The sequence below is a fragment of the Saimiri boliviensis genome, chromosome 14, assembly GCF_048565385.1.
Source record: "Saimiri boliviensis isolate mSaiBol1 chromosome 14, mSaiBol1.pri, whole genome shotgun sequence".
Classification (NCBI taxonomy): domain Eukaryota; kingdom Metazoa; phylum Chordata; class Mammalia; order Primates; family Cebidae; genus Saimiri; species Saimiri boliviensis.
In genome coordinates, this window is record NC_133462.1 from 74623902 (window position 1) to 74651269 (window position 27368).

The following is a 27368-nucleotide window of genomic DNA, read 5'->3' on the forward strand; positions in this document are numbered from 1 at the left end:
GTAGAGGCCACCTCTGTCTGAACTTGATGAAAATACCAAGAATAGCATCTACCATTTGCTCTCTATTAGATCTCTGAGTTATCCTCCCACCAATCTTAGGAGACAGAATTCTCCATCCCTCCCCATGTTCCCTCTGCAGCCTGGATACCCAAATAATAGGTGCTGCAGGTGGATCCGAAGCAAAGTGGAGGCCAGTGCTCACGACCTACATACCATTTTCTGTGTATCACAACTGGTTCTTCCTCAACCCTTTCCTTACTTCCTCACCAACAGCAGATTTTGCAAGCACTTTAAACTTTTATCTCAATCTCTCAATTACACTGATCATTTCTCTCACTCTTTCATATACCCTCCACACCCCTTGCACATACACAACTGCTGTAAGAGAACAGCTGAATCTATGGAGCTTACTGCAAGGCCCTGGAACCTGTTATTCTCACTTTCTCTCCTCTGTCCGACCATATGCCAGCCTTCTCCTGAAAATACTCCTGGAGAATTTTACATGATGACAGCAGTCCCATTGTACTATACTACAGAAGTGGTACATATGTGCTGGCATATTATTTTCTTGCTTTTTATGAAATATAAATCAGACAGTAGAGGAAAACAAAGAATCTTGTCCTTAATGCCCTGTTGAAGATCTCTACCAAATTTGCAAATCCTGATTTAGACTAACTAAAACTTGATTTCAGATGTCACAGGCTCAATTCCGATCATATTATCCAGTTACCCTGTGGTCTATTTATAAATGTAGGCAGGACCCCTGACCTCCAGGGGCTGGCAAACATATGTTATTGATCATAATAAGAATCACTGAAAATGTAGCTTTAAGTCTAAGACTATCAAAATGTTTAAATTCCATGTCTTATTAACAAAGGGCAGTTGGGTGCATAACATACAGCAGTTTTTACAAAGCCCCTCTCCGGCACATATGAAAATACCGTAAGCGTCAAGAGTAACTTACTCCCAGCAAGTTGCGTGGAACATATCCCTCCTTATCATTAAGGCGCGCCCACCACCATTCGATTTCATCTTCGTCTTCCCTGTGGATGATTGTCATGCAGTCTCCTTCCTTCATGGGCAGCTCATCATCATTCTGAGGTTCATAATCCCACAGTGCATAAATGACTCCTTTATTCATTATGCCCATCTTCTCCTGAACTCCTAAAATCACGGCAGTAAAATAAAGCACAGAATATACAACTTGGAGTACACCACTCTTTATAACTTCTAGCTACATGAAACAAAATGGGAAGAAATGGGTACAGGCTGGAATGTTAGTACTACATTAAATATATAATAAAATGTCCTGAGGTGGGGGGGTAGAGTGCAGTGGAAGGCAAACAGTGTATAGGGAACATACAGAAGACACATGACTATATGCTATCATCTCTAAAGCAGCTCTAAAACCTAGCACTTCATAAGCATCTCTCAAAAGAGCTGCTCAGAGTACAAAAACTTCTGCAAGCTTAGGAACTAAAAAAAGAACTGTTCAAGTCTAGAATATTAAAAAAGTGAATGATATGCCTGTCCGATTTCAGCCTACTCCCAAATGTAATGATTAAGGAACTCTAGAAATATTACTTCATTCTTTACCCAAAATTCAGAGCAGACAGAAAAAAAGAAGCAAAATGGTCTCTATGAATTTCCAAATGGGGAAAGATGGAAGAAGGAGGAAAAAACATATATATATACACATATATATACGTATATGTGTGTGTGTGTGTGTGTATATATATATATCTATATATGTTAGAATGCAAAAATATGGCATTTTAGACATGATCAAAGTCTTCATATAATCAACTCTAATATAAAAAGAATCAGAATTCTAAAAGATGTTGAAACCCACAAACTAGGGAGGGGAAAAATCCTCAGAAGTCCACTTTCACCAGGGTTAGTAACGGATTTGCAAATTAACTACTACTTTAAGTTTTGCCCTTCTTCACTTATACCTTCCTATCCTAAAAGGCAATGCTAGTAAGAAGTAACAATCATCAATTGGCAGGCAACAGGAAAAAAGCAGAGAAGGAAAAGAATTAGGGTAATAAAGTTCTCAAAAATTCAGAATTATTATTTTCACTTTTACAATAATTTTTTAAAAACCAGAAAAATACTTGCTAGCTTTTGAATAGATTTTTTCAGCTTATGTAAGCACTAAACTATTGATTATTAAATCATTCCTATATCATCTAATGATACAGCACACAGTATATTTCTCTCACTCTGGGAAAAATTTAAACAAGAAATTGTTCCCTTTCTGCCAATCTAAAGAGACAAGTAAATTTTCAACTCCCCTTGTTTAAAGATGACATGCTAAGCATGACAGTCACATGGACAATCAAACTTTACAACTATAATTTCACAAAGTTTTTTAAATGGCCAGATGCACTGAGATGGGAATGGAGAAAGATATGGGAGATTGTGGATATTTTAGTATACTCAAAATAACAGCTCAAGTCTCAATTTCCAATAAATTAGGGACAGGGTCTTGCCCAGACTGGTCCAGAACTCCTGGGCTCAGGAGATCCTCCCACTTCAGCCTCCCAAAGTGCTGGGATTACAGGTGTGAGCCACTGTACCTGGCCGCCAATAAATCATTAGGAATGGAAAAAATTATCATTACTTTGCTGTTTATCAGATTAAGAATTGCAAATTACTTTTTAAAACATTTTTTGAAGGGACTAAAACATGCTCAGTGTTAGTGGTAACTTGGGAAAGGCAAACTAAAGCTACAATGAGATATCACTCCAAATCCACCAAGAGTCAGAGAACGTGGAGTAAAAGGAACCCTCTGCTAGATGTGCATCACTGTGGCCCGCCGAGTCTACGTAACAGATGAACACCACGAGACAAGTACAAACATGTTCACAGGGATGTTTATGGAGAAATGAAAGGAAGGAGGGAAACAGCACACATGTCCTTGGAAAGGAGAATTAAAAGATAAATTGTGCTGTAGTCATCAAATGGAATAGCACAGTGAAAATAAACTATAGCTACAGGCAACATGAGTGAATCTCAAAAACAACGCTGAAGGAGAAAAACAGGCCACAGAATCACCAGTATGATTTTATACAAAGGACAAAAACAAGCAAAACTGAAAATATTATAGAATTCATACACAAAAAAACAGGGAATGCTATACATGAAAGCAGTGGTCACTACAGACATGAGAAGGGGCCACATCAGGGAGGGGAGTCCAAATGGTGTCAGAGAGCGTGCTTATGTTCTGTTTCCCGAGTTGGGTGCACAGTTACTCACTGTGTATAATCTATTATCACTTAAATAGCACATCCTGGTATCTACCATATACTTCATAAATTTTAAGAATCTAACCAAATACCCCTAATGTTTTAAAAAATCATATTCCATATCTAAATACAGGTCAAAATGGTCAATAAATCTAATATGGCAAAATATATATTAACATATTATATATGTATATATGTGTGTACACACACACACACACACACACTTTTTTTTTTTTTTTTTTTTTGAGACAGAGTTTCGCTCTTGTTGCCCAAGCTGGAGTGCAATGGCGTGGTCTCAGCTCACTGCAACCTCCACCTCCAAGGTTCAAGTGGTTCTCCTGCCTCAGCCTCCTGAGTAGCTGGGATTACAGGTGCCCACCACCATGCCCAGCCTGGATTCGAACTGCCCGCCTCAGCCTCCCGAAGTGCTAGAAATACAGGCGTGAGCCACCATGCTTGGCCAACACATTATATTAACATCAGTAACCTCAAAACTTTGGAAGGCCAAGGTGCAAGGATCGCTTGAGCCTAGGAGTTCAGGGTTGTAGTGAGCTACCATCACACCACTGCACTCCAACCTGAGTAACAGAGCGAGACTGTCTCAAAAACAAAATACATATATAAATACATAAGTATTTATATATATGTAATATATATACATTTAAAAATATGTTAGTATATCAAATATTCTACAGTCTAGAGTTCAAACCATAAACAAAGGTTTATGGGCATGGTGGCTCACACCAGTAGTCTCAGCTCTGGGAGGCTGAGGCAAGAGTATTCTCTGAGGCCAGGAGTTTGAGACTAGCCTAGGCAACAGAGCAAGGCCCCGCCTCCAAGACAAATTTAAAAGGTCAGGCATGGTGGCTCACACCTGTAATCCCAGCACTTTGGGAGGCCAAGGCAGGCAGACTGCTTAAGCTCAGGAATTTGAGACCAGCCTGGACAACATGGCAATATCCAATCTCTACTAAAAATATAAATACTAGCTGCGTGTGGTGGCACATGCCTGTAGTTGCCCTGGAGGCTGAGGTGATAGGATCACCTGAGTCCTGGCAGTCAAGGCTGCAGTGAGCTGTGATTGTGCCACTGCACTCCAGCCTGAGTGACAGAACAAGGCCGTCTCAAAAAATGATAATAAAATAAAAAATTAGCCAGGTGTGGTGTGGCAGGTGCCTGTGATCCCAGCTACTTAAAAGCTGAGGCAGAAGGGTCACCCAAGCCTGGGGGCTGCAGTGAGCTATGATCATGCCACTGCACTCCAGCCTGGGTAACACAGTGAGACCTCATCTCTAAAAAAATATAATAATCACAAATAGCAATAATAAAAACTATCAGCTGAGAGAGATGAAGAAGAGAACCTGAGATCTGTGGTTCTCTGACCCCTCTCCCTTCACATCTAGAGCCTAAAGAAAGGCCTAGAGATGGGGAAAAGTGTTCAGCAGAGAGGGCAGAGGCGTATGTCTTTACCCTTAGGGATCTTCCAATCAATTGGTAAGGAGTTTTTGAGAACTTGAGCAGTATGGAGTTCTAGGGCCTCCTCATTTGTCTCTGTCTTCCCTCCTTCAATTCCTCTCAAACCCAACTAAAGAGCAAAATTAACCTCAACTTCTAAGCCTTGTAAACAACAACACCACAAAAATTTCCTTGTAAATAAAAATGCCAACAAACATATATCCATCTAAAACTTCAAGTCCATTTTCCTCTAGGTACAGATCTGATGTTAGCAATCAAATCAAGAAAATGAAAAAGAGGAAAAGAAAAAAGACAGCTCTAAAATATATGTTGCCTTTATTTCACTTTATGACAAGTTTGATTTCTAGGAAAACTTGGACCATTTGGATTCTTAAACTGATCCTGCGCTTCTCTTGATCACGTTATTAGGAGGGGGGTCTGTTTACTTATATGCAAGGATACACCATCAATCTCTAAGTACTAAAGCCTGAATAGAGAATCTTTTATGGTCAAAGCCATTAACACCACTAGGTCAGATGCTGCAGCACTGTCTTTTGTAGTTAAGAAGTCCCTGACAATAGCTGTTTCTAAGCATACAAACAGAAGCTGTATTATTATCTGTAACCAAGGCTGCCCTATCTTCAAGGCCCAGGACTATGGATAATACAAAAGACTTTTTCCAAACAAAAATACTTACTGAATTATATCCTGGAGATATAGGATAAATGAATGCAGTAATCAATACATTTAGTTCTACTTGTCACATACCATAAAGAAACTGGGAGCACTGAGTGTAGCCTTCCTCCATTTCCTCGCACTTGTCTGCAGCAGTCTGCATGTCACTGTAGGTCATGGCAAACACAGCGGCTCCGGACTCCACCAAAAACTTACACACTTGGACATTGTTACATGAGGCAGCACAATGTAATGGAGTCCTGCGAAGCAAGACACAAGGGCTAGAAATCTTTTCCTAAATTGAATGACACCTGCTGGATTAAAATATCTGGAAAGAAAGTTCTCATGTCTCTCATCTACCAAGCTGTTTCTTCTGAAAACCTCCTAAACAGTTTTTTAAAAACCAGTTCAACATAGATGAAGAATTACAGCTACAGATGAAAACTTCAGAGTGTCATGGGCAACACTGGGGCTGAGAGCTTGGTAAAGGGTGAGAAGAATCAAGGGTGTGAATAAGAAGAAATGAAATACGTATAATAGTTTAAGAAAAACAATATAAAATGGATTTAGTTCTATGTCCTGAGCACCCAGCCTAATTACAGCAATCAGAGTAGAAGACCTAATAGTCTTTAAGTTATACATCTTCACTCAAAACATTTGCCTTTAAACATCTATTTATCACCACCAATTTTGAAGAAATTAAGTTGCATATATGAACTTTTCTATTTTTTAAATCCCAAGTTAAAATAAATTTTAACTGAAAAAACTTGTCAAATCAATTAATACCAGAAAAGTAACTATAAAATACACTTTTTTTTTTTTTTTTGAGACAGAGTCTTGCTCTGTTGCCCAGGCTGGAGTGCAATGGCACGGTCTTGGCTCACTGCAATCTCCATCTCCCAGGCTCAAATAATTCTCCTACCTCAGCCTCCCGAGTAGCTGGGATTACAGGTGCACACCATCATGCCCAGCTAATTTTTGTATTTTTAGTAAAGACGAGGTTTCACCACGTTGGTCACGCTGTTCTCTTAACTCCTGACCTCAGGTGATCCACCTGCCTCAGCCTCCCAAAGTGCTGGGATTACAGGCATGAGCCACCACACCCAGCCAAATACACACATTTCAATCTACTATAGGTAACTGGTCAGCGGGAATTTATTAATACCATTAAAGAGAATCTTCTCCAGCATCTCAAATGTTTTATAATAGATTGTCAATGACCCCAGACTAATAGTAAAGATATAAGAGCCAATACTACTGCCCAAACTCAGAAGTTGAGTTTGAAAATGTTAATCAAGCACTGAATTACATAAGATTTAATTTCTTTTTTTTTTTTTTTTACAGTTTCGCTCCTGTTACCCAGGCTGGAGTGCAGTAGCCCGATCTCGGCTCACTGCAACCTCCGCCTCCTGGGTTCAAGCAATTCTCCTGCCTCAGCCTCCCGAGTAGCTGGGACTACAGGTGTGCGCCACCATGCCCAGCTAATTTTTGTATTTTTAGTAGAGACGGGGTTTCAACACGTTGACCAGGATGGTCTCAATCTCTTGACCTCGTGATCCATCCGCCTCGGCCTCCCAAAGTGCCGGGATTATAGGCGTGAGCCACCGCGCCCGGCCATAATATTTAATTTCTTTACTCTTTTCTCTCCTCTTTTAGTCTCCTTGGGTATACAGCCTTGAAAAGAAAAAAAATTTAGGCCAGGTGCAATGCCTCCCAGCACTTTGGGAGCCCAAGGAACGCAGATCATCTGAGGTCAGGAGTTTGAGACCAGTGTGACCTGGTCACGCTGCCCAACATGGTGAAATTCCTGACTCTAATAAAAATATAAAAATTACCCGGGCGTGGTAGTACACACCTATAATCCCAGCTACTTGGGAGGCTGAGGCATGAGAGTCGCCTGAAGAGGAGTCAGAGGTTGCAGTGAGCCAAGATCACACCGGTGCACACCAGGGAGACACAGCAAGACTCTTTCTCAAAACAAAACAAAAATGTTTTTTGGCCATGCAGTGACTCACCTGTAATCCCAGCACTCCGAGAGGCCAAGGAAGGCAGATCACTTGATTTCAAGAGTTTCAGACCAGCCTGGGCAATACAGCAAAACCCCATCTCTACTAAAAACACAAAAAAATAGCCAGGTGTGGTGGCACACACCTGTAGTCCCAGCTACTTGGGAGGCTCTGGTGGGAGGACTGCTTCAGCCCAGGGGGCAGAAGTTGCAGTGAGCCAAGATTGTGCCACTGCACTCCAACCTGAGCAACAGAGTAAGACCCTGTCTCAAAAAAAAAAAAATTTTTTTTAATTCCCCATTCCAGATCACTTTTTTTTTTTTTGAGGGTCTTGCTCTGTCACCTGGGCTGGAGTGCAGCAATGAAATATTGGCTCACTGCCTCTTGACCTCCAGGCTCCAGTGATCCTCTCACCTCAGACTCCCTCATAGCTGGGACTACAGGCACACACCAGCAGTGATGGAATCTTGGCTCACTGCAGTCTTGGCCTCCAGGCTCCGGTGATCCTCCCATCTCAGCCTCCCGAGTAGCTGGGACTACAGGCACAAACCAGCACACCTAGCTCATTTTTTAAATTATTTTGTAGAGACAGGGTCTCTCTATGTTGCCCAGGTTGATCTCAAACTCCTGGACTCAAGTGATCTGCTTCAGCATCCCAAAGTGCTGGGATTACAGGTATTAACTACCATGCCTGGCCAGAACACTATTATTAATAGTCTGGCAAAAATTACTACAGATTTTTTTCACTGCATGGTTTTTAATATTGAAAAATTATATACAACATAAATTCTCAACAATAGGAAAACAAGGGCATTATGACACAGTAAGAATTTGTTTTGTTTATGCTATAATGTTAAACTAAAAATATAGGCTTAAAGCATTACATATATATTAGGAGCTTAACCACATTTGTGAAAAGTACATGAAAAACAGCTTGGGCCAAGTATGGTGGTTCATACCAATAAACCCAGCACTTTGAAAGGCTGAGGCAGGAGGATCACTTGAGTCCAGGAGTTCAAGACCAGCCTGGGCAACACAGTGAGACCCTGTCTCTACAAAAATAAAAATAAAAAAAAAAGTTTTTTTAAAGAGCTTGAAGAAAATATATTAAAATATTAATGGTGTTTACCTCTACATTGCAGGGATACAGATGGCTTGTTTTTCTCTTATTTTTATTTTGCATGTTTTCCACAGTGGACACACATTACTTTTATAAATATAAATGTTTAAAAACTGCAACCAAAATGCTTCTCCAAACATTAAAACAAAACAAAACAAAATTGGAAAACAATCTCAGTGTCTAATAAAAGAGAGACTGTCACAATAAATGAGTACACAGTCATGTGGTAGAGTAATATGAGGCTAATTTAAATGTTTGGATGTGTACACAATCTATATAGGCATACATGAGAATTTTATATCGTAATATTTTCCATGTTGTAAGAAAAACAAGTTGTGAAGCTAAAATACTGGAGTAAATACAGTGTGATTACAACTTTTTAAAATCCTATATAGAAAAAAGTCAATTGTTTGTATTCTTCCACAAAAGTAACACATTATGATTTAAAAGTTTCTTTTTTTAAAATAAAATACAAAATTTGCTATCTACTCTGTTAGTTTTTGGGGGTGACAGGACCTTATTAGGACCTTTATTATTATTATTTACTGTTGACTAACATTTCCACTATCCTGCAAACAATACTCGTTACTTGTAGAACTCCCTGTGTTTTACGTACACGCTAGTTCCATGAAAAATGGATTACATCGTCAAATATATGTGGGATATGCTGCAAGTTATAATCCCCTCTTAGAGACATAGAATGGACATACTGAAGACTCTGAAGCATTTCAGGGGCTGGGGACACCTTGCTTAAATCAGCACTTCCCAACTTTGCTTAAGCATGCTAATTAACTGCATACTACTTTGTGACACTTATTTTTTATCATTAACTACTAAACATTTTAAAACTCCACCTACTTCCAGAATGGGAACGAGATAACTCTTACATGAACACATGTTAATTAACACAGATCTGAGTTGAAGCTATCAAAAATAGGTAGCACATTTCTCCAGCTAGATTACAAGCAGCTTGAGGACACACACTGACATACTTCTTTGTCTTCCAACAGCACTATGACACTGCTTATAAACTAATTACCAAAACTAAAGTTTGACTGGAGTTTAAAAGAAAATCTTACCATCCATCACTATCAGCAGCATTTACATTTACACCAAACTGTACCAGGAACTTAACGATTTCTGTGTGGCCTGCACACACAGCATTGTGAAGAGCCGTGATGCCTTCATCATTGGGCAGGCTTGGGTCATCAACCTATATCAATAAGAAGGGTGAGTATCACTCTAGTTTCTTGTCACCTGAACTGTCACTACTAACTGGCTACTTTAGGGTCAAAAGGACAGAAATAGACTGTTGTGACACTTAAAAATCATAATTAAAACCTATAGGAGCCAAGAAAACTATACCAAGAACAAGTCTAGAAATAAGACAGACAGAATAACCACATAGGCAGTCACTATAAAAAGGTTTTCTTTAAAAAAAGAAGTACCAGAAACTATATCCTTTTAGTCATTTTTGTTTATTTATCCTTCCAACTTCTCACCACAAATTAGTTTCTAAGTAGAAGTTGCATTTGCAACAAGTAACGAAAGCAAAAAAAGTCAACTAAAAATATTTTAAATAGTAGGCTTCTGAAAAGTAGAGACCACATCTCTAACCTAATACAGTATAGTAAAAATCCATACATGAACAATTTCTAAAGCGGAGTAATGATCTCTCTTAAGAAAGAAAAGTACTCTAGAGAACTCCAAGTGAAAACTGAACTTCCAAATGATGACAATTCTATAGCCACACCTTTAAAACAGCATAGCCTATTCCAAGGAGTGCCTAAGCATTCCTGAACACAATCCCACAATTCCAAAAAGAAAAACAATTTGAAAATACAATTTCTCTATAGTAGCTTTCTTGTTAGAGCTTTAAAACAAAATACAAGGTCATATTTAAGAAATTTACCAATTATAATCATACCTCATAAATAATTCTCTGTACAAGGTCAAATTCTCCCTCCAAAGAGGAATCTAGCAGTAAAGCAAGGGGGTTGAATTTCACCCTCATTCCATGAGCAATACGCTCTGAGCCGGCTTTACGCAAGTTTGTCCTTTTTCCCTGTCAAGAAAATGGGTGGAAAATTTAGGATCCTGGAAAATCTCATCCTCTAAGGATGAGAACAGCAGCAGCAAATGGGAAGGAACAACTTCTCAGCTAAATTAGTGAGAGGAACTTTAACAACAATTAGCATATTTTATTCAAGTATAACATTATTCAGAAAGTATACAAATCTAATATGCAGCATAATAAATTTTCACAAAGTGAACAAACACCATGGAACAAAGTTGGAGGAACGTAAGTTTATAAAATCTAATGCAATTACATGGGTACTACATTATAGTATGAACTAAACTAAGAGTATAATCAGAAGTGGCAAATAAGCTAGCTTTCTGTCAAGTATCAGAATTAGCCAAGACTAGTCTTTAGATTGCCTATCTAATATAGTACAGCAAACTCGACTCTCTTAAAGTGGGCAACAGCATTGCTCACAACTACAAGAGCTAACCTACATTGAACGATTAGGCTCACAAAAATCCTACGATCCCTAGTTTACAGATAAGGAAACCAGGGCATATAATCCAGTAAATAGCAGAACTGGGACTCAAATCCAGGTAAGCTGGCTTCTTTGAAGTCTGTCATCTTAACCATTTCACACCATAATGCCTCCTCAGGGGAAAGCATATAATTAAGGTAAATAATACAGATCGTTAGTCTTTCTTAGATATATCAAGGAGAAATCCTACCAGTTTAAACTTTTAATGAATCAGGCTTTAAAAAAAAAAAAAGAGGCAAAATTTTAAAGACTAGGTCTAATATCCTATAAAATAGGTGTCTTAAACACACCCAACAAAGTGGAGACATTTCCTGTTATGAGGTATGACATATGTACTCCACATAGTTCCTTCATTTTATCTCAGATTTGGAAAATTGCCAAGTTTAAAAAAACATTAAGTGACAATCAATATATTTTACAATGTGCAAATGGCTAAAATGCTGTTCTTTGAATGTTATCTGACTGTGGTTAATACAACTCATAAGCAGCACAGTGTAATGACACTTGCCAATCCTACTGTTAAAGAATGTAAGACATAATTGTTTCTATCTCACCTAAAACGAGAAGGAAAAAGAAAGCCACTTTTCTAGGAAGAGAATAGCAGAATCCTAAAAAGAAAGTAAGATACTTTTACCAATTCTAGTTTTCCTTTTTTCTCCTTGAACATGTGGATTATTTTGAGACAGCAACAAAAAGACCAGAAAATAACAAGTGGGTGTAATGTGGATTGGGTTTGGGCAATGTGGCATAAAACTTCCTTCTTTTTTTACGTTTAAAACTCAAAGAGAAGCAAGCCTTAGAACTTAGGAGGCAGCGAGTTGTTTAAAAACTGTTAACCTCTATTTAAAAATTTTTTTTCTAGTTTCAAATGTTTAGTACATTAAACTTTCAAGCAAACATTTACTGTAAATTGTTAAAAATAATTCTGGACAATCTTTGAATACTATCATATCTAAAAGATATAAGGGATCAAACATGCAAGGTACACTTAAAAAAATTTTTTTTATGTTATTTTCCTTTTGACCAGGTTTTAAGTTCATAGTTCAGTATCCTACTTCTTTCCGTGCTTACTGAAGTAAAGTGACTTCAAATTCAACTATGAAGAAGCAGACTTCATTTAGACATTCTGGGATTTTTCTTTTCTCTCATCAAAGTGAGAAAATAGAAGCTTAAATTTCAAACAAAAGCTTACTATGTGGAAGGAGTATGGAAGGTGAACTCAAGCCAAAACATACAAAGTTTTAGAATAACTTTGCATGTTAAAGTACAAAGAAATCTGAGGGATCACCAAGTTAGCCTGAGATTTTCGGACTTCATTGAAGGGAAGGAAAAGGCTTATGAGGGCCCCCCCAACCCGCCAGCCCAGTTACCCCTCCCTACCCTCATTTCATCCAGAACCCTTCCAATTTTACCACTGTTTTAAGTTTGAGGTTTCACCTAACATTTCATTTTTTAAAATTTCACTGCTAGAAAATTTGGAAAAAGACTGACATCACCAATGAGAGAGGTTATACCATCTGCCTGATTTCACACAGCTAAGCTAGTCATCAAAAGTTTCAAACCCAGGTCTTTTGAGTCCCAGTCGAATGTTGCTTCCCTAATTATGTGACATCAGCTAGAGGAGAAACAGCAAATGCAGTGTTTATAGGGATAAGAACAAAACTCTGTTTCTTTCACAAATAAATGGGTTCTCTCTAAAAAAGAAAAATGTTCTTTATGCTGAATAAATTACATTTTGATAACATTTATAAGATCCACTCTGTACCAAGAGAATTATAAAATAAAAACGCAAACTGGAGAAGAAGAATGTGGCCACCAAGAAGACCATAACAAAGTAAAAGACTCAGAAAAGGCCATGAGATTGCACATTACTTACAGGAGGCAGAGAGACCTGCCCAGTGATTTCAGGCGGGCGCATGCTCACTGAGTCTTCTCCCGGCCCTTCAGGCTCCGGGGATGGGTATGGTGGGGGTGGGTATGGAGGGTACTCCTCCAGGTACACATCAAGCAGGTGGGGAGCCTCTGGATTTGGTTCTTCCGGGTTGTTCTGGAGATTTGGGCTGTTGTCTGGGACTCCCTCGGGCACATAATCAAGGCCCTGAGAAGGAGCTGGCATGTCACTGTTCTCTGTACTGGCACTCCCCACATCCTCTGGGGACAATGGTTCAGGAACCAGAGAGACCACCTCCTTCTCGGGCTCCACATGTAAATATGGATTCTGGATTTCTACTGGGCTTTCTGAGCTGGCAGTCACAGAAGCTGACTTGGATGGGTATGATGGGACAGAGATGGTCTCCATGGCCGCTATGGTGGTCCTCTGATACAAAAGCTTCTGAATATTTGGCCCGTTAGGACCCTCTGGCTCTGTAATAGAGCTGCGTTTCTTTAGTGGCCTTGGTGCATTAGACAGTTTCTTTCGTAGGGCTTCTAAATCTGCATCACTCTGGTTTCGGTAAGGATTAGATAAGAAGGGCAGTAATTTGGTTGGGCTGAGTGGGCGAGGAATTCTTTCATTTTCATGGTTCTCCTGAACTGAAGAAACAGGCTCTGTTTCAGGTTCTGGACTGCCAGGCTTGCCCTGGTTATTGGAATAAATGTTCTCTGGGTGCTGCTGTTGATTCTGGGCAGCAGCAATTACAGGCTTACCATATACTAATTGGAAAAGAAAAAAAAGCCCTGATTAGCATTAATTAAACAAAACTGGCAAGAAACAGAAATAGCTAACAATAACTAAAGCCTCTTTTAATTTCATCGTTGTTACTACATAATGCCCTTCAAATATAATTAATTTTTAAAAATAACAAATGACAAAGCAAGGAATCCATCTTTGCATAATAAACTTATTACAGAATCAAAACCCCCACTGATTGTAACATGCACCATTATCCCATGAAACAGTAAGAAAATGTTGCCAATTTTAAGAAATCACTGACTGTAGCATCCAAATTTAAAATAACAAAATATGAAAACCATTTAGAACCGATGAAAACAGATAATCCTCTCGTGTCCAGATTAAAATTAAACATGTACTATCCCATCTTTCACTTTTCAAAAGTGAATCAATGTGAGAAATCCTATTTGGCTCATAAAATTATTAAGAACCACTTAAGAGTTACCAAAGCTATTCCCTGTTAGCATTCTGATTATATTAACATTATCTAATTCCCAAATTATTCCATTTTCATCAAAGGCCCACGAAAAGAAAACATTCTTTGCTGTCGAATTTTAATTATAACATCTTAGGTCACAATTATATAGTTATTTCATTACTACAATGCTATTTCCATTCAATTAAAACATGGTCAATTTTATTCTAGTCCTATAAACTAATAATTTACAAAGAACCCAACAAATTTCCAAACTGTGTATGTTTAACACAAACTAACCTTAATTATATTTTTACATATAGTTAATGGCTATGTCCTCATTACAATGACTTAAAATACAGTAGAGAATATTTCTAATAATATATATAGACACATACACATATATAAAGGGAGGGGTGTGTGTGTGTGTGTGTGTGTGTGTGTATGTGTGTTTGGACATGGGCAGTGGTCCAGTCCTCTATGTGACAAGAACATCTGGTCAACCTACAGTGAAGACACACACCTTCCTTCCGCACTGTAATGAACCATGTACATTTGTTTTCCACTCACCAATAAGCCCCTCCAGACTTGAGACCACACTTCATTGATCTGTTAACTTTAGTGCCTACTACTACAGGAGCAGACACTTAGCAAGCACTCTTTTAAACACCCAGTAAAGAACAGAAGTCACAGTTAAACAAAACCCTTAGCCTCAGTCAGAACAGGGATTCATTATTTTGCTGTCTGCTGAGAGATGGCAGCTCTGGTATAGAACTTAAGAACATCACCTATGAACATGAAGAACCTTACCACTTGAAAAGTGTGGCCCTCTGGTATGAGTCTTGGTCAATGCACTCTGCACAGCCTGCTGGAAGTTTTTTCCTGGAGCCTGCTGCTGTGTGTACATGGAATATATTGAACTTGCTGCCACGGTCTGGGGTTTTCTGAAGGGTGGAAGTAAGGTGTCTTTGGAAGGCTGGGGAGTAAAGGGCCGGACAGCAGCAGCTGGTGGACTTTCTTGCTTAGAACCTGGAGAAAGGGTCTGGTCTTGACCAGCTGAAGGTATGCTGGGAGACAGCAGCACTCTTGGCTGCTGACCTGCTGGTTTTGGTTTAGTTCCCATGGACGGAACAACTGTTGACAATTGCTGAGAATTTCCATCTGGCTTAATGTCTGAAGGTGGCTGATTAGTTTGTCCAAAATAAGGTAAATTAATCTGTTTTGGTTTTGTAGGAACAGGAGGTGGTACTTTAGCCACATTTTTATTTGCAGCCTGTAACATACACATTAAAAGAAGTCAGTTAAAATACTACATAACTAGGTACACAGGATGTTCTAGATAACCTAATTTAACAAATGTTAAGTATTCACTATAAAAAATTAGCTCTATTTTTTTTAATGTTAGTTTTTGTTTTGTTTTATATGTTTGTTTATCTTATTTTTGTACAGACAGGGTCTCATTTTGTTGCCCAGGCTGGCACTGAACTCCTAGTCTCAACTGATCCTCCCACCTCAGCTTCCCAGAGTGCTAGGATTACAGGTGTAAGACACCACGCCTGGCTGTTCACTAGTTTGAAATCTCTGTATTTACTCACATTGAATAACAGACTTCAATAATGTAATAAAATATCTCCCCTTTAGGATTTCCTCCTTGTTTCCACTTCCTATCTGGGCAATTTTAATACATTTAAGTGCCCACTTGAAAACTTTTATTGTCATCTTTCATATTCACAGATGGCATCCATAATGGGAAACCATTCTTGTTCACTCGAATTTCATGCAATTTAGACAACTGCCATAAAACACACCTAATTTGGAACACTCACACATAACCTGGTTATCAAAGGTTAAGACTGTAACAGTTAAAAGAAAATTCATCAAACAATCATTTTGTAATTTTGAAGAAATAAGATACTTGAACAGTACAAATACAATGTTCTTCAATGTACTTACACTTTTTTTTTTTTGAGACGGAGTTTCGCTCTTGTTACCCAGGCTGGAGTGCAATGGCACGATCTCGGCTCACCGCAACCTCCGCCTCCTGGGTTCAGACAATTCTCCTGCCTCAGCCTCCTGAGTAGCTGGGATTACAGGCACGCACCACCATGCCCAGCTAATTTTTTGTATTTTTAGTAGAGACGGGGTTTCTCCATGTTGACCAGGTTGGTCTCGATCTCTCGACCTTGTGATCCACCCGCCTCGGCCTCCCAAAGTGCTGGGATTACAGGCTTGAGTGTACTTACACTTTTTAAAGAATCACACAAAATATGACCCAGCAGCAAGTATGTCAGCCGCTGCCTCTGGTCTGAGAGCACAGACTCAGACAAAAGAAATTAAAGTAACAGAATGCTAATATATTTTCTAATCTCCTAGGTACATCCTGTTTCTTCTGTTCTCCCTCATATAATACTTTATCCCTTCTAAAAACTGCATTATAGAATCACTACTAAATTTTCAAAACCAGGATATTCATAGGTACCTGAGCATCCCGCAAAATATCTTCACTGCTCTGGTTCTTCCTCAGAGTACCGAAGGAGGGAGGGGCAGCGGACTGGTCTACTGCATCAAACATTGAGAACGGACGCACTTTCTTCTCTTTCTCCCTCAGGGGAATCTCTCCATCATCAACTAAGGAAAAAAAAATCACAATGACATTCAAACTGTTTGGAATAAAATATCTTATTCACTCGTGTCTCTCTCCTAAATCTCTCTGAAAATCTGTGTCCACAAAGCGTGTTCTTATTTTTTAATTAAATTAATAAAAGGATAACTCAAGTGCTATAATAATAGAACCTGAGTTCTCCAGCTAAATTAAGGTGTTCTGGAAATAAATACCGTTATATATTGTCCCTAGTGTTAATACACTAGAAAATGAACTATCAGCCGGGTGCAGTGGCTCACGCCTGTAATCCAAACACTTTGGAAAGTAGAAGCAGGCAGATCACTTGAGCCCGGGAGTCCAGTCTGGGCAACATGGCAAAACCTCATCTCTACAGAAATTAGCCAGGCATGGTGGCATGCACCTGTATCCCCAGCTACTAGGGAGGCTGAGGTGGGAAGATCACTTGAGTCCAGGAGGTGGAGGCTGCACCAGTGAGCCATGAGCACACATCACTGCACTCCAGCCTGGATGACAGAGTGAGATCCAGGAAGGAAGGATGGGAGGAAGGAAGGATGGGAGGAAGGAAGGATGGGAGAGAGGAAGGGAGGAAGGGAAGAAGGGAGGAAGGGAGGAAGGGAGGAAGGAAGGAAGTAAAGAAGGAAGGAAGGAGAAAAAAAGGAAGGAAGGATAGATGGATGGACAGACAGAAGGTAGGAAAAAGGAAAGAAAATGTGCTATCTAAAAAGAATACACAGCACCTTTTAGACGACCAAAATTTAATATTCAGGAGAGTAGCACAAATAAATCTCACCTTGATCCAGAGCATTCCCAGAGCTTTGAGGTGCAGAAGCAGAGCCTTGGCTCAGGAAAAGATCTGCATTTGAAGGACTCCAATCAGAGCCAACTGGATGGATTTTAGAGCCTAAAATACAGAAAAGCAGCTACAAATAACTCAGCATTCTAAAGAGATTTTTAATGGTTCTTTTTGCTAAGACTTTTAATCTCTAAAAACAGCTTTAAATTCCAGACTCACAACACCCCAATAAATTTACTTAGAAAATACTATATTAGATTTTATATTTCTAATTTTAGATTATTCCACTTTACTCAAGCAATTTAGAATTAGTCACAGCAAATAGAAAGTCTGCTTGAACCAGCAAAAACACGTTATTCTTTACTGTGCTAGAAAACATCACCCTCACACCCAGAAAGTGATTTCCAATTCAGGAGACCTCAGGGTCTAAGGTGTATTTTATAAACAATATTTTAAGATTTCCAAATCAGAAGACCTAAGGGTCTAAGATGTATTTTATAAATGATATTTTAAGTGATACATGCACAACAAAAAAGTAAGTATGTGGACTCTTAATCCAGGACTTCAACTGTAGTCTTTCACACATCAGTGTAGTCAGACTTTTTCTGCACTAATACTTAAATTTCAAAAGCCACTGCTTTCATTTTTCCTTACAGAAACAAAGCAAATATAACTCTTTCACAGTAAAACCCAGACTACATGATACTATTGCTTCACAGTAGTAATTATGGTAAAATAACAAATGATTTGAAAAACAGCTATTTTTTGCATATGATTATGATTAGAGAACAGAGACAATACTGGCTATTACTTCTTCCGTCCAGGGGTCTGAATAAGGTCATTAAAGGATGCTTTATCCCAGTTTTCCTATAATTCTCCTACACTTTCTCCTCCCATTACCAAACTCTGGCTTGCACCTCTCTATGTATCTGACATCTACACAGAATGCAAAGATCATTTTGTATTCTAACACAAGGAGCCTCTGCTATTTTCACTTTTAATCTCCCAATATGTTTAAAGTTATTCTAAAAATTAACAGCAGACAAATTCTCACATGTAAGCAGATATGAATATTTAATACCACTCATCAACATAATAGGTTCAGAACCTCACCGTCTGTAAAAATGACACCAATAACACTTACATATGTTTTTACACAAAAAGAAAAGTTCTCAAGTTACTCATATCAGATCAAAATTTCCTTAGTAGCAAGAATGAACTTTTTAAAACACTTTCCAGGTTTACAAAGATACTGTACTTTATTTCATTTTCTGAATAGAACTGTATTATTTAGGGTTAAAAAAATCATCCTTGTATAACAATGATATCCATTTTAAGTTTTTTTTAACTTATCATTACACTAGCAGAGAATACAAAAGGATTTTTAGAATTCAAACACGAACAATGAATTTTAACAAAGATTTTTTTTTAAACTCAAACTTCGGAGAAAGAATAGTGGGGACAGGAAAGAACTAGGCTGTGCAGGACTTGGAAATGACCCATTTTTACCTTTAGTTTGTGAAGCAGCCCCAGATCTCATGTTGGGCAGTGTCTGTATTTTCTCTGAAGCCTGCATGACCAAGGAACCATCCGGCAGGGCTGGCTTCACCAGCAATTCAGGCCTTGAGGGCATCCGAGGCATAGTAGATGACTGGATATAGGGGCCTACTGCAGCCACACGGCTTGGGGCTGACACGGCTTGCTGGGGCAGATTTCCATCAGACGAAACCTTAGGGAAAAAAGCACAGGTCCTCCAGCGTTAAACATCGTCTTAGATTATCAGACTTATAAAAAGATATGACATTTTCTTATTTTTTAAAATGAGCACTTTCAGAATCTAGCCATAGAGTCTACAAAAAACATCCCAAAATAAACACTCCCCAATGAACTCTCACCCACACTTTATTAAAAGATTAGACAGACAAACAGAGCTACACAGGTAGTAACATTAAGAAGTAAAAAAAGCAGCGGATTATCTTTTGAGGATCCATAAACAGCGTCTGTGTTCTCAGGGCACACTGACTAATGATTCTGAAGAAGGAGCCTATGAATAGCCTCACTGGGCTGGTCATCTTTTTGCCTCCTCCCCCAAACCATTACAAAACGGCCCACTTACTGGTAGGTTTTCTTTTTGCTGTAGAGCTGCCTTCTTCTTCCACAGCCGGTCCCTCAGCTCATTAACACGCTTATCCATGACTGCCACTTCTGAATTACGCTTATTCAAACACTCCCTCTGTTGTTGTAGCTTGGCATTCTGCTCTTGATTCAGTTTGTTTCTTAGCTGAATAAAAGAGAGGGGGAAAAAGGTAGCCAAGCAGTAGGAAGAAAATGTCTCAAACAGTTAATCACATGGTTAACTATTATATAATTTCTAAAAATATGAGGTCCCTCCACCCCTCCACACTTGTCATGTCATGGTTGAACATTAAGTGACACCTGTGCGAGACCACCAGCTGCGGTTATGAGGAATGTCTCACATCTCCTGTCTGGGGTACTAGAGTTTACTCCGGATTCTCTGGAGTTTAGGTTCTCCCCACAACCTGCTCCCTCTTTAACGAAAGGCAACTGAAATCTAGCACCTCTTGCCACTTAGATGAACAACTCTTGTTTCTGGAAAGCAGCCTGCACAGCATTTAGCAAACAACTTCGGTCTACCTGCAGCTCCTTATAGAGGCGATCAAGCTCAGCCACCGCAGACTGACTGTCATGGTGGCCGTCGATCCTGCCGTTCTTGAGCATCTCTAGCTGCCTGGTCAGTTCTTCTACTTTTGACACAGCCAGGACGAGCTCCCTCTGTTTTTGCTGGAACAAACTATTCATCTGTTCAATTTCCTCCACTAGATGAGAAAGAGAACAGCAACAACAGTTGAAAAGAAAAATAAGAATGGACGACTTCCCAGGCAACCAGCTTTACAATAAACTTTCTAATAAAAAGTAGAAAAATTTTTCAGAATGTCCTAGAAACAAGCGAAATCAACAGAGACACCTCTAAATCTCTGTGCTTCAATCTCAATGTATCTTTATTGGAATCTGCATTAAAATTATTAAACTCCAAATTTTAGAAACAATAAAAATTTCTTTAGAACTTTCAATTTTATAAGATTATGTAGATCTATTAAATCACTAACATTCTGATTAAAATTGTATTGTAATAGTTGGAGCCACTACATGAATAAAAATCGTTGCCTTCATCAAATTCTCAGTCAAAAATATTTAGAGGGGAAAAAATTCTACGTTTCCAAAAGTATCTTAGAAATCTTGTATAAAATATTCAACAGTTGAATTCAGTCAGAGGAACATGCAGCATCAAAACTGCAGTGAATTACATTTTTTCAAAAGATTCCCTTTAAAGTTATCTACAGATCAGCCATGGTAGCTTGCACCTGTAACCCCAGCTACTCAGGAAGCAGAGGTAGGAGGATCACTTGAAGCTAGGGTTCAAGACTAGTCTGGGAAACACAGTAAGACACTGTCTCAAAAAAATTAATTAATTAATTAATTAAATGTAGAAAGAAGTAAATCTACAAGGAACAACTCACCAAGTTTCCCATTGCTTAGTCTCTTCTGTTCCACATGGCCTTTAAGTGCTCTCACTTTTTTTAGCTTAGCTTCCTGATTCTCAGCTATTTCTTTTAGCCTTTTAAGCTTCTCCTGTTCAGCAGCTTGTTGCTGTTGTCGCTGATCTTGTTGTTTCAAAAACTTTAAACGCTGTTCCTAAAGATAAAAGCAATCATTAGGTATGTCATTTTAGGTAGGTATACCACTAAGCTCAAAAATAATCTATCTACTACACTTAGATGTTGAGACTGAGGTACACTGTAACCCTGGTCTGGTCTCACCTTCTTCCTAAACACTACCATTATAATCACATTGGAAGTCTGTTAAAAACAGATATTCCTGAGCCCACCTTAGAATCTTCTGGGGATAAGGTCCAGGAATCAGTTTTTTGTTTGTTTGTTGTTGTTGTTGTTGTTGTTGTTTGAAACGGAATCTTGCTCTGTCTCCCAGGCTGGAGTGCAGTGGCACAATCCTGGCTCACTGCTATCTCCACCTCCCAGGTCAAGCAATTCTCCTGCCTCAGCCTCTCGAGTAGCTGGGATTACAGGTACCCACCACCATGCCTGGCTGATTTTTGGATTTTTAGTAGAGACGGGGTTTCATCATCTTAACCAGGCTGGTCTTGAACTCCTGACCTCGTGATCCACCTGCCTCAGTCTCCCAAAGGACTTGGATTACAGGCATGAGCCACCATGCCTGGCCAGAAATCAGTATTTTTAACCCAAGTGGTTCTTATGCAGCAAGGATGCAGTGATTCTTGAACTACTTTTAATAAACTGTTGCAACAATTTTAAAAAGCAGTAGAAATGGGAAGCATTGTAAGAAAGTATTTAAATGCACAAGGTCTGGCGTACATTTAGATTCAAACCCAAGCTCTGCCACTTATTAGCTATGAGGCCTTGAATATACTACATAACCTCACTAAGTATGCAAGTCTGTGTTTCTTCATTTATTAAATGGGGATGATCAATAGTAACTACCAATGTTACTATAGTGAAGATTAAACAAAATGTGAAATGTAATCTCTGAATAGTATTTTACATAGTATATACTCAATAAATGGTCACTGAAAAGAGCTGAAGAAATATTTAACACCTTTAGAAAGCTGCAATCATGGAATCTGAAATTCTGTTTCTTCCCGCTCCCCAAGCAAAATTTCTGCTACTTTCGTTATAGCAGAAATTTTGTTTCTATTACATTAAAATTTGTATCTAAAACTGAGTAACAGAGCCACATAATTTATAATCACAGGTAAACTATTTCTTAGATTAATATGCCTAAAACATGTAAGTAGCATGGAATAATCAAAACAAAAACCCTAGATAAAGCAGGGGGATCACTTGAACCCAGGAGTTCAAATCCAGCCTAGGCAACATAGAGAGAACCCATCTCGAAAAAAAAAAAAAAAAAGCCACAAGGACTTTTTAGTCTTTGAGACTAAAACGGTTAGAAATTATCAACAATCAACCTTTTTATTTGACTATATATCCTTACTACTAAATGCAATGTGCATCAGCATCACCTGGAAGCATTTGAGAAATACAGAAGCTCAAACCCCAGCTCATACCTACTGAATCAGAATATGCATTTTCAACACCATCCCTAGCTGATTTGTATGTATCTTAAAGTTTGAGAAGCGATGATATATATGACTTTGGAAAAGCTGGAGTCTGGTATTACATACAGAAACGAATGCACAGGAACCCCAGGAAGTATGACATGGAAGTCCACAGTGCATGTTGAGAACTGCCTTAAAGAATTCCTGGCCATTATTTCAAAGCCCTACTGGGTAACTTTGCCCATGACAAGCCATCAGTTGTCTATCCCAGCTTCTGTGAACTTATAATCACTAAAGGACTGGTCAGTTGTGGAGCCCGGGTATTTAGACCAGGGGCTGGCAAACTACAGCTTGCAGGCCAAATCCAGCCTGCGATCTTGTTTGTGTAAGTAAAGTTTTACTGGGACACAGCCACACCACCTGTTTACCTATTATCCATGATCGCTTAGAACAGCAGAATTGAGTAGTTGCAACAGAGGCAGCAAAGCTTGCAAAGCCCAAAATATTTACTCTGTAGCCCTTTACAAAGAAAGGTCTGTTGGCTTTTGGTTCAGACTGGAAGTCTATGGCTGGCAGGAAACAGCAGCAGTTCTGACAATAATGGAGTGGCTTCTTATATTTTCCTTGTTTGAGGCTAGGGCTAGGGTTAGTTTGTGGATAATGAATGTCCCCAAATAAATGCATGCAGCATGTTATTGGTGCCAAGCTGCAGGAGGGAACAGTATTAGATTAATCTGATCAAGATTAACCATGCCATGTTGGAACTTTAACATTCCTCTTGCTGTGGCCCAGTGTAGGTCCTAGTAGCAAAGATGAAGGGCTCTTTCCGCCTTTTCTGTCTGACTGATACCCAACATAGCATGGTTCACCTTGATCAGAATCAGGAGTCAGGAAGATCTTGAACAACTGGGATGATATAAGGATTTCTACAAAATGCTGTAGTAAGGACTTAAAGAGAGCACCAAATGGCAGGTAGCTTTTGGGTTGATAAATGTCAACTTATATCTGTGAGGTAATTGGTTTAGTGGGGGTAAATGTAAATAGCCTTACACATACATCAGCAAGAGTGGCCTGTTAGGTCTTTTAAAAGCAGGTACTACCTTAGTTGCCAGCAATTGTTGCTGGGCTTCAATCTGTTGCTGCTGGCGAGATGCCATTTCCTGAAGTTCAGCAAGAGTCAGATCCATCCTAGGACTATTAACCTACAAGTAAAAACATAAATAAACGCAATCCCAACTTACTATAAAACTATCACGGAGATTCCACCCTCAAAGGTCTATTTAAAAGTTCATCTGAACCAACTATGACAAAATTATTTAGCCATTTTGCTCTCATAATATTAAGCAGATCATTAATTCTTACATTAATACCACACTGACTTTTTAAGATGTAAAACATACTAATACACAATAATCTTTTTTTTTTTTTTTAATAGAGATGGCATTTCACCATCTTGGCCAGGCTGGTCTTGAACTCCTGACCTCGTGATCCACCCATCTTGGCCTCCCAAAGTGCTGGGATTACAGGTGTGAGCCATCACATCCGGCCTAATAATCTTTTATTTTGAGTTTAAATAGTTTCAACAGTCTGGGATATAAGTAGAACAATTCAGAATTACCTTGTTATGTAATTTATATTACAAATGGTAGTGTTTGATCATATTAAAAATGGTATTGAGGCACTGGCAGCAAACCTAGAATTCAGTCATTGGAATATCATTTAAAAATACAACAGCACTAAAAAAATCAAGACACACTGGATTTCATCAGAAACAAAGCAAGGACATTCACTCTCACAACATCTATTCAACATTGTCCCAGAGGTTCTAGTCAATGCAATAAAACAATAAAGAGAAATAAACAGCATCCAGAACAGAAGTTAAACTGCCTTAATAGACAATATAATCATCTATGAAGAAAATGCTATGGAATCTACAAAAAAAGCTACCAGACAAATAAGTTACATAACAGGATTGCTGGATACACATACTCTCTCTCTCTCTCTCTCTCTCTCTCTCTCACACACACACACACACACACACACACACACACACACACACAGCACGTTCAAAAACTTATCCATCACAATCAAGTAGGCTTCATTCCAGGGAAGCAAGGCTGGTTCAACATATACAAATCTATAAATGTAATTCATCACATAAACAGAACCAATGACAAAAACCACGATTATCTCAACAGATGCAGAGAAGGTCTTCAACAAAATTCAACAGCCCTTTATGCTAAAAACTCTTAATAAACTAGGTATCAATGGAACATATCTCAAAATAATAAAAACTATTTATGACAAACCCACAGCCAATATCATACTGAATGGGCAAAAACTGGAAGCATTCCCTTTGAAAACTGGCACTAGACAAGGGTGCCCTCTCTCATCAATCCTATTCAACATAGTACTGGAAGTTCTAGCCAGAGCAATTGGGCAAGAAAAAGAAATAAAGGGTATTCAATCAGGAAAGGAAGAAGTCAAATAGTCTCTATTTGCAGACAACATGATTGTATATTTAGAAGACCCCATCGTCTCAGCCCAAAATCTCAAGATGATAAGCAACTTCAGCAAAGTCTCAGGATACAAAAGCAATGTGCAAAAATCACAAGCATTCCCATACACCAACAACAGACAAACGGAGAGCCAAATCATGAGTGAACTACCATTCACAATTGCTACAAAGAGAATAAAATACCTAGCAATACAATTAACAAAGGACATGAAGGACCTCTTCAAGGAGAACAACAAACCACTGCTCAAGGAAATAAGACAGGACACAAACAGATGGAAAAACATTCCATGCTCATGGTTGGGAAGAATCAATATCATGAAAATGGCCATACTGCCCAAAGTAATTTATAGGTTCAATGCTATCCCCATCAAACTACCATTGTTGACCTTCTTCACAGAACTGGAAAAAAACACCTTAAACTTCACATGGAACCAAAAAGAGCCCGCATAACCATGAAAATCCTAAGCAAAAAGAAAAAAGCTAAAGGCATCATGCTACCTGACTTCAAATTATACTACAAGGCTACAGTAATCAAAACAGCATGGCACTGATACCAAAACAACAGAGCTATAGAGCAACGGAACAGAACAGAGGCCTTCGAAGTAATGCCACACACCTATAACCATCTGATCTTTGACAAATCTGACAAAAACAAGCAACGGGGAAAGGATTCCCTGTTTAATAAATGGTGTTGGGAAAACTAGCTAGCCACGTGCAGAAAGCTGAAACTGGGCCTCTTCCTTACACCTTATACAAAAATTAACTCCAGAAGGATTAAAGATTTAAACTTAAGACCTAACACCATAAAAAAACCCTAGAAGAAAACCTAAGCAATACCATTCAGGACACAGGCATAGGCAAAGACTTCGTGACTAAAACAGCAAAAGCAATGGCAACAAAAGCCAAAATAGACAAATGGGATCTAATTAAACTTAAGAGCTTCTGCACAGCAAAAGAAACAAGTATTAGAGTGAACCAGCAACCAACAGAATAGGAAAAAAATTTTGCAAGCTACTCATCTGACAAAGGGCTAATATCCAGAATCTACAAAGAACTAAACAAATATACAAGGAAAAAACAACCCCATCAAAAAGTGGGCAAAATATATGAACAGATACTTTTCAAAAGAAGACATTTATGTGTCCAACTTTCTGGTCATTAGAGAAATGCAAATCAAAACCACACTGAGATACCGTCTCATGCCAGTTAGAAAGACGATCAATAAAAAATATGGAGACAACAGATGCTGAAGAGGATGTGGAGAAATAGGAACACTTTTACACTGTTGGTGGAAATGTAAATTAGTTCAACCATTGTGGAAGACAGTGTGGCAATTCCTCAAGAATTAGAAATAGAAATACCGTTTGACCCAGCAATCCCATTACTAAGTATATACCCAAAGGATTATATATCATTCTATTATAAAGACACATGCACACGTATGTTCATTGCAGCACTGTTTACAATAGCAAAGACTTAGAACCAACCCAAATGTCCACCAAAGATAGACTGGATAAAGCAAATGTGGCACATATACAACATGGAATACCATGCAGCCATAAAAAAGAATGAGTTCATGTCCTTTACAGGGACATGGATCAATCTGGGAAAGACCATTCTCAGCAAACTGACACAAGACTAGAAAATCAAACACCACATGTTCTCATTCATAAGTCAGTGCTGAACAGTTAGAACACATGGACACAGGGAAGGGAACATCACACACTAGGGTCTATTGGGGGATGGAGGGCTAGAGGAGGGATAGCAGGGGGTGGGGTGGGGTGACTGGGGAGGGATAACACTAGGAGAAATACCTAATGTAGGTGACAGGCGGATAGAGGTAGCAAATCACCATGGCATGTGTATACCTACGTAACAATCCTGCAAGATCTACACATGTACCCCAGAACTTAAAATAAACTAAAAAAAAAGTAAGATTGAATAAAGATAAATCAGAAAACAAACAATATGCAAAAATCAAGTGCATTTCAATATATTAGAAACAATTAGAAATTTAAAACTTTTAAATACCATTTATAGTATCAAAAATATGGGGCAAGATGTATATACTAAAAACTCAAAACACTGCTGAAAGAAAATCCAAATAAACGGAGAATTACATCATGTTCATGAATTGGAGGCTCAATATTGTCAAGACAGCAAT

General features: G+C 38.7%; 1 protein-coding gene across 3 annotated transcripts in view; it reads right to left on the minus strand.

Annotated features, from left to right (window-relative positions):
• The window catches only part of TP53BP2 (tumor protein p53 binding protein 2), a 69577-nt gene that overhangs the window by 2918 nt on the left and 39291 nt on the right, over nucleotides 1-27368 (minus strand). For 2 of the 3 annotated variants that reach the window (XM_003930313.4, XM_010340911.3), the window contains exons 5-17: nucleotides 23787-23888; nucleotides 21110-21284; nucleotides 20226-20407; nucleotides 19687-19851; nucleotides 19080-19299; nucleotides 17568-17678; nucleotides 16634-16782; nucleotides 14965-15427; nucleotides 12945-13720; nucleotides 10435-10572; nucleotides 9587-9720; nucleotides 5475-5641; nucleotides 965-1164 (exon numbers count right to left, since the gene is read on the minus strand). In XM_003930313.4, coding sequence (XP_003930362.1) covers nucleotides 965-1164; nucleotides 5475-5641; nucleotides 9587-9720; nucleotides 10435-10572; nucleotides 12945-13720; nucleotides 14965-15427; nucleotides 16634-16782; nucleotides 17568-17678; nucleotides 19080-19299; nucleotides 19687-19851; nucleotides 20226-20407; nucleotides 21110-21284; nucleotides 23787-23888 — 2982 coding nt within the window. The remainder of the gene's footprint in view (nucleotides 1-964; nucleotides 1165-5474; nucleotides 5642-9586; nucleotides 9721-10434; nucleotides 10573-12944; nucleotides 13721-14964; nucleotides 15428-16633; nucleotides 16783-17567; nucleotides 17679-19079; nucleotides 19300-19686; nucleotides 19852-20225; nucleotides 20408-21109; nucleotides 21285-23786; nucleotides 23889-27368) is intronic. The other variant, XM_074385243.1, reaches the window with a different exon arrangement.